This window comes from Canis lupus, chromosome 6 (genome assembly GCF_048164855.1).
Source record: "Canis lupus baileyi chromosome 6, mCanLup2.hap1, whole genome shotgun sequence".
Taxonomy (NCBI): domain Eukaryota; kingdom Metazoa; phylum Chordata; class Mammalia; order Carnivora; family Canidae; genus Canis; species Canis lupus.
In genome coordinates this window covers 49,725,056-49,738,568 of record NC_132843.1, presented here as the reverse complement: position 1 = coordinate 49,738,568, position 13,513 = coordinate 49,725,056, and the positions used below count along the sequence as shown (strand labels likewise).

The window sequence follows — 13,513 nt, the reverse complement described above, 5'->3', positions numbered from 1 at the left end:
AATAATTCAGTATAGACAATAGACAATAATATATTCAGTGCATGCTGTCACATGTGGTACTGGTTAGATATTGTTTTTCTTATTCCCCTTACCCCAAAGCAATTCTATAGAGTTGTGCTATTGGTTTTTTTACAATTAAATTGTCAATACAAACCAAAATATTGTGAGTACAATTTTGTCTACTATCATGGATGTACTTTTTATCCAGTCAGATATTTTACAAAAAGTTCAAATGAGCTAAAATAGGCATATGAATGGATCTTTCTTCATTTCTCTAATACAAATTATGTGTTTATTGCTAGCTTATTTCAAAAACTACTTAGAATGATTAGTAAGAAAAGTAAGACATCATAAAATAAAAAAATTAGCTATCAGTATAAAGAAAAAAACAACAACAAAGAATAAAATGGAGCCAGAAATGGGGCTGATAAAAATCATGTATTCTGTTAACTCCAAAACATGAGGCAAATGGGACATATGCTTATTTTAAGTTTTTCAATAGCCAAAACAATAAACAAATTTGGTTAACACAGTGGTCCATAAGATGAAAAAAGTACAAATAAACTCAAGATACCATCCAACTATTGAATATTTAGGTTAGGCTATGAAATTCTAGTTTAGAAATAGTTATCTTCAGAACTCTCTCATAGAAAATATTGTGTGATGGGATGAATATTTTCAGCTGTCTTCTTTTAGTGAACCTAGCAGTCTTTTTTTCTTAGAGGTCACACCCAAGCGCAGTTTAGCTGAAGTAATTCTTGAGGAAAAAGAGTCCTTGGGTGGCTTGAGATAGGTTTTATCTATGCACTCTGTGGGTGAATGGAATATATGTAAAGAAATGGATGAACTGTATACTTTTTTGAATTTTTTTAGTTTTCTCCCGCAAACATAAACATATTATTTATGCAGAATTAGACATCCAATGTTATATTAGTTTTGGGTGCACAGCATAGTGGGGTTAACTAGTAGCCAACTTGTGATTTCAACCATGATTTCAGGGTCCTTGAATTGAGCCCCACATCGGGCTCCATGCTCAGTGGAGAGTCTGCTTGTGGATTCTTTCTCTTTTGCTCTTATTTTGCCCCTCCCCCTACTTTCTTTCTCTTTTTCTCCCCCTTTGAAATAAATAAATAATCTTTGAAACAATTCTATACATTTTACACAATAACTATAATTCCCATCTGTCACTATATGCTATTATAATATTTTTGAATATAATTCCCTTTCCTGTATTTTTTATCTTCCTTTATCTATTTTATAACTGGAAATTTGTACCTCTTGAATCCTCTTCACCTATTTCTCCCATATCTTCTGGTAACTACCAGTTCTCTGTATTTATGAGTCTGTCTTTTTTGTTTTTTCATTTGTTTTTCTTGTTAGATTCCACATATAACTGAAATCATTTAGAATTTGTTTTTCTCTGTTTTATTTCACTTAGGATAATGCCTTTTAATTTGGTCTAGGTCACAAATGACAAGCTCTTGTTCTTTTTCATGCCTGAGTAATAATCCATTGTGTGTGTGTGTGCGTGTGTGTACCCCACACCTTTTCCCATTCGTCTATTGATGGACACTTCAGTTGCTTCCGTATCTTGGCTATTATAAATAATGCTGCAATGAACATGGGGACAGAGGACCTGAATACACATTTTCCCAGAGACATGCAGATGGCCAACAGATATAAGAAATGATTCTCAACATCACTCATCATCCAGGAAATGCAAATCAAAACCACAATGAGATAATACCTCACACCAGTCAGAATGGCTAGTATCGAAAAGACAAGAAATAACAAGTGTTGGTGAGCGTGTGTTGATAAGATTATCCCTGTACACTGTGGTAGGAATGTAAATTGGTGCAACCACTGTTGAAAACAGTATGGAGTTTCCTTAAAAAAGTAAAAATAGTATTACCATATGATCTGGGAATTCCATAATGGGTATTTACCCATTTAAAGTACTGCCATGGGAACATATTCTTGTTTTAATCCAGATAGAAAATTATGATTTGATTTGTCACAAAACAATTTTTATTGCTCTTGACCCTTGTAGTTCATGTGTACATAATAATATCCTGGGTGAAAAGCGGGATATAGAAAAAAAACTCAAACACTAATTTTATTTTATTTTATTATTTTTTCAAACACTAATTTTAAAATATGTATTCACCCTCAGTCAGACTTCTCATTTTTGATAGGGGATTGTACTTCTTAGAATATCTGAGGTACAGTTCTATAACTTGCCACCCAAATATAGATCTATCAGCCTTGATAGACACTTGAGTAGGGGCAGCACTGAGGAGTTTCTGAGGAAGTGAGGAACTCCAGACTAAGACTTATTCCCATATGTGTGGACATCCCATCCCCACTCACTGATGAGTCATAGGAATACCAATGGGATGGCAGTACTTCTCAGAGAGTAGTTTATCTTATTTTATTATTTTATTATATTTATTTTTAAAGATTTTACTTTATGAGAGAGAGAGAGAGAGACAGAGAGGGTGGGGGGCAGAGCACAGAGGGAGAAACAGGCTCCATGCAGGGAGCCCAATGTGGGACACAATCCCGGGACTCCAGGATCATGCCCTGAGCTTAAGGCAGATGCTTAACTGCTGAGCCACCCTGGCATCCCTCAGAGAGTAGTTTAGATTGTGCTTTAACATACAGACTAATGGACCATGAAATTTTCTTGCATAAAGCACTATCAGAAAAATGTTAACATGAGATATTTTAAACTGATAAACAAACCTTACTTTGGGTTGAAAAATCTCAATGAAATACTCTTAGAATGCTTAACTTTGAGTATTATATTTTCCAGTGGGTTCTCTAAAATAAACTATTTATGCGTTATAGCTCTGAGTTATTTTGGGGTTATTATTAAATATCTGCTATAAGTAGCTATTCTTTCTTTTTTGAAGTAGTAAGCTTATGGTCTATTTATGTCATTTTTGGTACGTGATTTTAAATCTTCTGATCTGCCTATGGTAGAAAGCTTATATTTGTTTTCTTTAATAAGAAGAAATGATCCAACTCAACAAAAGTTAAAAGAGACTTCAAGAATTTAAAGCATTGCCATGGGAACATATTCTTGTTTTAACCCAGATAGAAAATTATGATTTGATTTGTCAAAAAACAATTTTTATTGCTCTTGACCCTTGTAGTTCATGTGTATAGAATAATATCCTGTGGGAAAAGTGGGATATAGAATATGGTAGTTGGAGCAAGGGGCTTATAACCCTCCTTGGGAAAATAACAAATATATTTCTGGAATGTTAGAAAGAAATACAACAAAGAAAAAGAAATTCATGGATGGTTGAGGAAAGATCACAGGGCAATCATTACTTGAATTAAGAAGTTAGGAACAATCAGTGCAATTGCCAAGAGAGCTCTGGAGACCAAAGTGTGCTGAACTAGCTTCCTACCATAAAGCAAAGATTTAGTGTTGGTTTTATATCTTGATGTGTACATATGATGACAATTTTGAATTCCTCTGAAAAGGATATTTTATTTTATTTTATTTTTTTTGAAAAGGATTTTTTAAATACAAGAAATGATCTAATCAAAAATAGATTAAAAAATCAAAACAAGTAGTACTCATGATGTATTATTATTATTTTTAAAGATTTTATTTATTTATTTATGAGAGACACAGAGAGAGAGAGAGAGGCAGAGAGAGAGGCAGAGGGAGAAGCAGGCTCCATGCAGGGAGCCCGACGTGGGACTTGATCCTGGGTCTCCAGGATCACACCCTGGGCTGAAGATGGCGCTAAATGGCTGAGCCACCCAGGCTGCATGATGTGTTATTTTTGAATAACAGCATGTCATTATCATAGCTCTTTCCACATAATATTTGCTCCTACTTCATGCTACCCATATAAAAAAAGCCGTATAAAAAAACGGGCAGGTGTTTTTCCTGATTTACTGATAAGAACATCAAGACCTTGTAAAGTTAAGAGGTTTGTCTATGATGCAGCACTGATAATGTCCTAGGAGTTTTGTCTACTCCGTATTTTTCTTTATATTGTATATTTGCCAATAGAATTAGGTAGAACAGATTATTTAATAGCTTTGTTTTACATGTGATGTCCACAAAGTACCTTTTCAGTACCTTGTTAAGTAAATGAAGAAAAATGGGATTACCAGCTACTGTCACTGCTCATATTGATAAGCCATCTCTTCTATTTCTTTTGTATCTGATAATTCTGTTAATTCAGTAGACAGTTAAATGGCTTTTATGTAGTCATCATCACATTATCAAGTGCTAGGGGAGATTTATAGGACCTGTGTACATACTTCACATGCTGAAGGAGTTTTCAGTCAATTTGGGGAAAGATCAGATGTACTCAGAAAAATGTTAAGCCACCATCCTGGATGGCATACCATTACTTCTCAAAATGAAGGATGGCAGGGTGCTGTATTGATGTTCTGATGGAGGAGTGGTCCAGGTGAGGTGGGACTTCAGCTAGACTTTTACTGATAGATTAGATTCTATGAGTGGAGAGAACTGGAAAGGCATTGTAGTAGAGTGAAGCTTGATTTAGGGAACATGGAGAGATAAATTGGGGTGGGGGTGGATGGAATTTAGAAAAATTTAAATGATAGGTTGAAGAGTTGACATCTGTATGTTTTAAAAAGCCACAAAAGAAATTTGTGTTTTGCTTCTTTTCTGCTAGTGGAGCCATGCTATGAAGGAGCAATTTTGAGATTACCATCATAGCATTGTGATATATTACAATCCTGGGGTGTGGCTTCAAAAACTGGAGGACTGACCAAAATTTATTGTTGTTGTTTATTTATATGAGGCTTATAAAGTGCTTTTAGCATACTTTGTATTTTGGTGAATTGTGAAATCCTAAGCGAAACTGTTTATCCTTTTTTTTTTTCTTTTTCTGTTTATCCTCTTGACTATTGTTGCCTTTTTTTATATGGTGCCAAGTCTGAGGCGGAGTGGGTCTGTTATTAAGATGATGAAGCTCTCTAGGCAAGAGTTCCTTTGTCAGGGAATGTACAGCTTGCCACCCGGCTAGGTGCTTGACTACACTTTCCATGAAAGGTTCATGTGTTGCAGACACGAAGGAAGCAGAATTCTGTGTTTAATGGTTGGCAGCAGAAAAGGAGACATTTTTCTAAAGCAGTGACTGGATGCTGCACTGCAGCAGGCCTTGACATTGTCTCTCACCCAAGTCTTACTCTGTTCTCGTAGGGATGAGGATATTCTCTGATTACGGTATATGTTTTGTTTGTTTGTTTTTAATTTGCTCTTCACCTCTATCATACTGTTATTCTCTTTACTTTACTTATGTTGATCAAAAGCTATGGGGAAATATACCTATAAGTAAGGAAAATGTCACAAAGAAACCTAGGGCATACGTCTATTGAGCGCATGCATCCTAAAATGGTTAAACATGTTATTCTGAAATCCTAATGAGCAATTTTCCAAGGTGTTTATGGGCCTCAAAGTGACTTCCTTTGTGAGATTTCCACTTTGCTCTCTGGCACTAGGTATAGTTATGAGCCTTCTCATTCTGTCCAGATTCTGTTGGTCGGCAGCTGGGAAGCACTTTCTTTGCCAGAAGATCCCTGTCCAATTCTTTTATTCTTGGCAGGTTCATTTACTTTTTCATGGTTTCAGTTCCAAACAGTTCCCAGCCTGGACCCAAGATAAGTCGGTTTCCTAGGCTTTTTGTTGTTGAAGGCAAGGAAGCTATTATTGTCCAGTGGTGCCCAAGTACAGCCTGTCCTTTGACTTTGCTACGAGTGTTTAAACAGATTTTAAAGGGACATCACATTCAAATGTCTTAAAGATGCTAGTTCAGGGAGTCCCCTGATTGAATGTCTGGATTTTCTGATAATTCCTTGCAGACCCCTATGGCATCTGTACCACTGAAGAAAGACCGAGTTTTGCTATAGAAAAGCAGTTGAGACAAGTATAGTCATGAAAATGAAATGACTATGTGAAAGGATGTTTATGTTATGAGTCTACATTGGATAGTATGCAGTGTTGTTTTATATGTGTATATACACCCCCAAAATGAATGTATATATATGTGTGTGTGTGTGTATATATATATATATGATAGAAATGAAGTTGTAGTGATCAAAGATTTCATTTTTTTCATGATTGATTAAAATAGCTTTACATTGTATTTATTTATTTTTATTTTTTATTTTTAAATATAGCAAGATCAACTTTATACCTGGGCTGCAGTCAGCCAACCCACTCACTCACTGGATTACACAGAAGGACAGTTTCCCAGGCGAGTCCCATCTGTTTGGCCACCATCTAAACCTCGTGATGAAGAACACAGGCCCAAGGATGCTGAAACAGGTGGGACCCCAGGAACAGTGCATGTTCTGAAAGTGCATAACATAAAGTACCTGTGCAGTGCTTACTGGCTAGTGAGTCTGCATTTCTTTTCTAAGTATTTCTTCGATTACAGTCTGCAGCTAACTCAAGTAAAATCACTGGGAGTCTTGTTAAATTGAAAATTTTTATGTTCCACCTTCAAGACTGCTGAGTCAGAATTTTAGGGAATGGGATACTGGAATTACACAGTTATTATTGTGTATACAAAAGTTTGCGAACTACTGCTACAAGTGACCATCTATAGCCACTACCTGAGCTTGAAGCTCTGTATCGTGTGGACTGAGAACTCCAAAGGGAAATTTCTGTCTCTTGCCTTCAAGGATGGTGACTACCTTACTTCTCTACTCTGACTGTCTTCCTTTACTGCTTTCCTTATGCTTTTCTTGATCTTTTTCTTTACCTTCAGAGTGATAGAGATAAAAATTTCATTAAACCTAAATTTTAAATGATCTTTTCAAAACTACAATGTTCAGATGTATTTATTCTTCTTTAAAATTTTTCTTTTTGGTTGTTTTGTATCTTTTGTTAAAGTCTTTTGTGTTATTGGCTGGGAAGATAGCATGAGATTAATATCAGCTTTATATGGAGTCTGAAAGTGGGAAAACACTTTGTGTTTGTTTTAGGAATTAAGAATCATATTTGTGTAAGAATATTTTATGAAATTTGGTTGTTTAATTCCTTTTTTTACATTCTTCAATTTGGAATAATAAAATCCGGATTTCTCAGTGGACTGACTCATAAGTGGAAACTACATGGGAGGGCACCATTACTCTTTAGAAATCTACCCTCACCAAATTTTCCTAAATAGTAGCATGAATGTTAGAATTAAGAATTTTGATTTTTTTTTTTTAAAGGTTCCTGGATGGCTCGTTTAAGCATCTGACTTGTGATTTTGGCTTAGGTCATGATCTCAGGGTCATGAGATTGAGCCCCAAGTTGAGCTCTGAGCTCAGCAGGGAGTGCGCTTGAGATTCTCTCTCTCCCTCTGATCCTGCCCCTGCTCATAGAAAGAAAGTCATTAATCTGGACTTGTAATAAAAGAGTATAACATAAGAGCATGGAGGTTTGTTACCTTGGGCAAATTTCTTAATCCTTGTACTCAATTCCCTTACCTGTAAAATGTCAATAAGAATAGCATCTACTACGTAGCGCTGTTTTGAGGATTATATGAGTTAATGCATGTTAAAGCACAGTTAGCATTTAGGGTGCAATGCCAGGCTTGGTTTAAGTGTTTGCTACTGTTATCATTATTAGCACTATTTGATATCTTTATTAGTTTTCCATGAGTTCCCTTTAAAACCAACAATGGCCCACAGTGTCAAGGATTTTATTCTAGGCCCCTTTCCAAAGTGAATATGGTGTTTACAATCCAGTCTCGGGAGAGATGCATTTATTTACCTTTCTTTCTATTAAAGATCACATGTCCAGCTAAGTCAGAGTTCTTTCTATGGGACTCCACACTCAACCGTGCACGTCCCCTTTTTAATGTCTAATTAAATGCTTTTGAAACCCTGCTTAATGCTCACTCTGTGGACTGTACTCCCAGAAATGAACAACAAATGAGAAAGAGAAAGTAGGAAACATTATTAGTGTTGGGCTCTGAGTTTCTTTTAACACAGAACAGTTGATCAAGGGCCAAGGTATAGAGTTCCTTAATGCCTATGCTTTCCAAGATGAAGGGGTTCTAACATGATAGCACCTGAAAATAAAGCAGTCACATAAAAGCATATTTAGTTTTAAAAAGTTTTAAAATATTGTTCGCGTTAAGTACACTATGTTATTCATGTTAAAAATTACTTCAGCTTCTTGACAGGAAATAGCCAGGTGTAGGTATAGTAGAATTGATTAGTTTCATTGAGAGCTTTCTTTCCTGCTCTCCATGTCTTGTGTTTTACATCATGATTAGTGTGGTATTTTCATTTTTTTCTTCCCTGGTATATCTTTACCCACTTTTTGGAAACATTTATATTCTCCTCTAAAATTTTAAGGCACTTTAAAAAAGTTTGAAATATTTTATATTACTGATTTTGTATGCTGGAGGAGGAGTAAATCGAAAGCTAGTGATAATCTAAATTTTGGTTTGGTAAAAAGTGATAATTGGAATTGATACCAGGAACTTAATAATGTAGTTTTCTTTGTTATTTGATGTAGCTTGCAAAATGCCAGATCAAGTAATTTTTAATATAGTAACTTGTATCCTTTTAAAATATGCATTCTTGAAGAGGATGATGGAGGTAAGTAGAAAATAATATTGTGTAGTGATTTTTTTCTCCAGTTGATCTGTTGTAAACCTCAACAACTGTATAGCATTCTTTTGTCCAAATGATCTAATGGCACTTTTTAAACCTTTCCTGCTGTGACTTCATAGGGCATTCTCCTTCTGAGGACCATACTACCTTCTCCCTCCTAGTCAGTCAATTGTAAGAGTGAGAATATCAGTAGTATAGCAAAAACCTTGCATAGAATCTACTGCTTTAAAATATATATATATATATGGAGCAAACTTGATAACATAAATATTAGTAGTAATAAACTCTTTGTAGTACACTTAATGACTGATTGCTATACATTGTTGTGTAATGGCACCATGGTTAAAACCAGTATAAAACCAACATGTAGCCCCTTTCAATTTTAGATCGAAGTAAAACAGTTCAGTGACTTTTTTCTTTTTGAAGAAAAAGACTTTCAGTTACATCTTAGAAAAATGAAAACTTGTTAATTTTGGTCTTGCAGCTCTTTTTCATATTGATTACTAATTCACATGTCCAGCTAAGTCAGATTTCTCTTGCATCTGACTTAAATATTTTTATAATTCCTTCTGTAAGAGAGGTTTTTCTCCACCTTTCATATAATGATAAAAAAAAAAAAACCAAACGTCCTTTATATGGATTTGAAGTGCAGAGGTCAAGGTGAAGCCTTGGTATCTCTCCCTACCAGTAAGCTGGACAAAAGCTTCAAATTCTTAGGAATCTTTTGCAGTTGGCATTGTCACCACAGAAGAGCCCAAGGTGTGAAAATTGACCTTTTGAAGTCTATAGAATGTCTCCTGGAAGAATAAGTCTAGCTGGACAGGAAATTAGGAAGCAACGTTTTACAAAGTTTGGTGGTAGAAGCATTGATAAGAAGAAAACCTTTCCATTTAGGTTGTTTTCTCTTTATCTTCTCTCCCTTCATTTTCCTTTACTTATACTATGCAACACCCTCCTCACCTTCTCTGGTTGTTCTTTTTTCTGGAGTCCCATGGCATTTTATTCATATCTGTATCATTCAAATTACATATGCATTATAATTTATCTGTACATATCTGTCTTCCTTGGAGACTCCCAACATTTCAAGGCTTTTGGGCACATAGTATATGTTTATATATTTAAGCCAATAAATTAAGATCTTTTTTGGAAGAAGATCAAAAATAAATATCTACTTAGCACATTAATGCAAGTATTTGAGAGAGTTTTGTGTGTGTGCCCATGGATCATTTTCCAGACTCAATACCAAGTTTCAAAAATTATTCACTAGATTCACAGAGATGAAAGAGATAATAACTTTAGTTTATGGAGAATAGGGGCAGGATGTCTAGATGTGTGTAGGGACTTGATCATTCTTTGTTGTCTCTTTGAAACATCAAGCCTTTTATCTTTCTCTGAAAATGTAAATGGCTGGAGAAGTAATATTTAGGAAGGCAATTTTGGGGCAGAAAATCCTGGAGGAAAATACGTGGAAGGAGAGGTGGTAGAAACATGGCAGAGACTATTTATATTGAAATTCTAAAACTCATGTTTAAATGTTGGCTGAAAGCAGTGTAATCCACCTTTGCTCTAGAAGAGATTTGAGCAGCATATAAATATCTAAGATATACAAAAGGATTACAAAGGAAAATAAATCAAGCTGAAAGGAATTTAGGATAAACAGTAAAATGAAACTGAGGTAAGGTAGCACACAGATGTATTTCAGAAGCACTTGGAATTTTCAAAGGTAGTTGGAAATTTTTCCTCAGATTTTTTTTTTTTTAATTTTCCTCAGATTTAAAGCAGAAAGGGAAATGGGGACAATTCTCTCATCATCCCCTATGTCTATGAGATTAAAAGCAACAGTGTCTCAGAGAAGCACTTTTCTGGGCTTCTATATAAAAAAGAAGTGTTCCTAATAAGAGAGATTCTGTGTGATGTAAGGCAAACAGTATCATCAACTCATTTCCAGGTGTAGTCTGAATGCTTTAACATATATACATTCCATTGAGGTAATACAGAAATTCTATAAGGAACCCAGGAAGAATCTGATAGTGTTCTATTTCTCAGCTTGCCACTTGATTAAGGGATAAAATGTGCTAGAAAATATTGAAAGATTGACCATGTCTCCTATAGGTAATTCTTTCTTTTCTTTTTCTTTCTTTTTTTTTTTTCTTTTGTAATTTTGGCCTGCATTTCTTTCTTATATATGCAAGCTAAAGCTTGTGTGTTACAATGACAATGAGGGGTATATCCATACTGTGAGGTAATCAAATAAGCAGAACATAGAGTTGAACTCTTTTAGGAAAATTGCATGTTTAATTCTATCTTCATTTATGGAAGGACATGATATACCAGAATTAAAAACATCTCCCATTTATTAGGTAGCTAACCATAAGTCATACTATTTAAATAACATTTAATAAGTTCTCCCTCAGTTAAATTGACTAGACTTGAATCAAATTGGTGTATGCATCATTAAAGAAACTGTATTTTAATAATTTTATGTAAGTGCGTTTTTACTTAAAATGTAAAACTGGAGACTGCTTAATTCATTTTTAGAAGGCATACTTTATAAGCTTTAAAAAGGTGATTTAGTTTATTTTCCATTCATTGCACAGAGGAATATCCTCATTTTCTTTCTTTCTACAAATATAAAACTCATCCAAGTTTGTTTTGTTTTACAAGTTATAGGCTTATTTTGTGATGATGAAGAGTTCATTTCTGAAACATATTTGGAATTGTGGGGAGCCCAGAATTTTAGATTATCGATTTATTTAGAACACGTAAAGTTTTGTCAGGAACGTTCTTTCTCCTACTGTGCTTCACAGTGATTTTTGTTTTTGTTTTTGTTTTCAAAAACAGTCTAGTTTCTGAATTCTTAAGAAGGGTCAGTGAAGGAGTTGGCAGTTTTAAATGTACCCTTGAGAGAGCTCTCACTGGGTTACTCTTTAATAACAACTATCCTGGGTGATGAATATGTAATGGGGACTGGACTGTCAGTTCCAGAGCTGAGTGGAAAGCAATTCTTGAATGCTTCTGGATGCTGGGAGAGGAAAGGGTTGGTAATAAGTGTCATGGGCATTTGTACCAGAGGTAATTATTCTAAGAATGTTAGAACTAAGTGGATTTCTCAAATTCCCTGGCCCATTGACCCTAGCTTTTAGCAGCTACTCAGAAACCAGTTTACTTATCATTTGCTGCAAACATGCCATTTTCTCTCTACTCACACTACTTTGTGCTGTATCTCATGCTTCTTTTTATTTTCTCCTTCCTATGCCTTGTTTGTTTTTTCTTTAGTTGTCTTCTCCTTAACTTTTTTTTTTCTCTGAGTTCTCTTTCATTTTACCTTTGTTTTGCAGTGCAGTTACTCTGTACATCTTTTTCATCTTAAAATCTTGACACTCTCGATAGAACTCCTATGCTTCAGTTTATGATTTTGAAGAAAGCATTTTCCATAAATTTCTCTTAGATGTTGTAATACACTGATTCAAAGAAATAAGAAGTATAATGGGAGAGAGGGAGTGGGGGAATGAATTAAATTCTGGCACCACTGAATTTTTTGACAGAGGGGAACTGAAAGTTTGGGAGGAGGAGGATTCAGAAAAATGACTGTCTTTCTAGTTCATTATTCTAGTAAACTGTATGCATTCTTTTTTAACATCAGAGCCCAGAAGTTTGCTTTTTTGGGGCGGGTCACCAAGTCTATGGCTATAGGGAAAAAAAAGAAAAAAAGCTAAGAAACACTGTATATATTTCTAATACAAAGAACTGTTGGTGTTCCACCAGGAGATCCTTTGGGTTCTCCCTGAACAATCAAAATAAAAAACAAAAGAAGAAAAGTGTTTTCCATCAATACAAAGCCCCAGGACCTTATCTAGAATCTATTGTGTTTGGGGATTTGGAGGTAACTAGAAACAAAAGTGTTCAAGAGTTCAGATTTGCTCTAATATGAATTGCTGCTTGACTTTGATGTTAGGATCCTTATTCAAAATGAGCTAACTCTGGTGTTAAGTTCAGAGCAGACGTAAAAAAGGAGACTCCCTTTTTAATTACCTCAACGAAATCGAATACTTGTCTGGGAAAATGCTTATGTTTTAATATAAGGCCACTTGTTAATATTTTATGGCCACAGTGACCTCTGTTGGTAAGTGACTACTTCATGCTCTTTTCAAGGATTTTTCTTTTGAAAAATGAACTCTTAGCTGAGGTGCAGGAAGTAGCTAAAGGCAAAGTGGTATCTATATTGCCCCCTTTAAAATCCTTACTCCCATTCTCCCTCCCCCGGAATACCCCTTTCATGATTTGATGATTCTCTTGATCACCCCTTCCATTCACTCCTACAATTACTCAGCAAGTATTTTAAGCACCTACTTTGTGCCAGGCACTATTCTAGATGTCAGAGATATCATGGGGAAAAAAGGACAAAAATCCCTGCCTTACGTTATGGTAGAGTAAGAGAGATAAACATTGGAGGCGATCACATGTAAAATAGGCATCACATATAACATGTGAGGCTCCATGTTACAAAGAAAGTAAGAGACAGGGGATGAGGGGTGATAGCAGTGTGTGGGATTGCCATTTTATTCAAAAGAGTGCAGGAAGTTTGAAACAAAGCCCTAGGGAAGGGGCAAGGCAAGGGGACATGCCAAAAGATATTCCACCTCAGCAGAGACCTTGTGGAGGGAATATGATTGCACGTTTAAGGGTAGTGAGAAGGTCAGGGTAGGGGGAAAGGCAGAGATGGTCAGAGAGGTCAGGGACTATGGACAGATGGAAGAAGGTCAGTGGGCCTGTACAGAGACTGTGCTTTAATCTCTGTGAAATGCACTTTCAATGTAGTTTAACAATGTTACAAAGTTTAAATAGTAGGCATATTTTATTTTTCTATGGCATTGTAACATGTATCAACTAAAATCCTGCT

The 13,513-nt window shown here is 35.4% G+C and overlaps 1 protein-coding gene across 8 annotated transcripts in view; it reads left to right on the top strand.

Moving 5' to 3' along the window:
• FMN2 (formin 2) overlaps positions 1–13,513 on the top strand; it is a 370,841-nt gene that overhangs the window by 92,544 nt on the left and 264,784 nt on the right. For all 8 annotated transcript variants that reach the window (XR_012032920.1, XR_012032921.1, XM_072830426.1 and 5 more), the window contains one exon: positions 6,178–6,325. Coding sequence is in view for 6 of the 8 variants with exons in the window: in XM_072830426.1 (XP_072686527.1) it covers positions 6,178–6,325 (148 nt within the window). In the remaining 2 variants the exon portion in view is untranslated. The remainder of the gene's footprint in view (positions 1–6,177; positions 6,326–13,513) is intronic.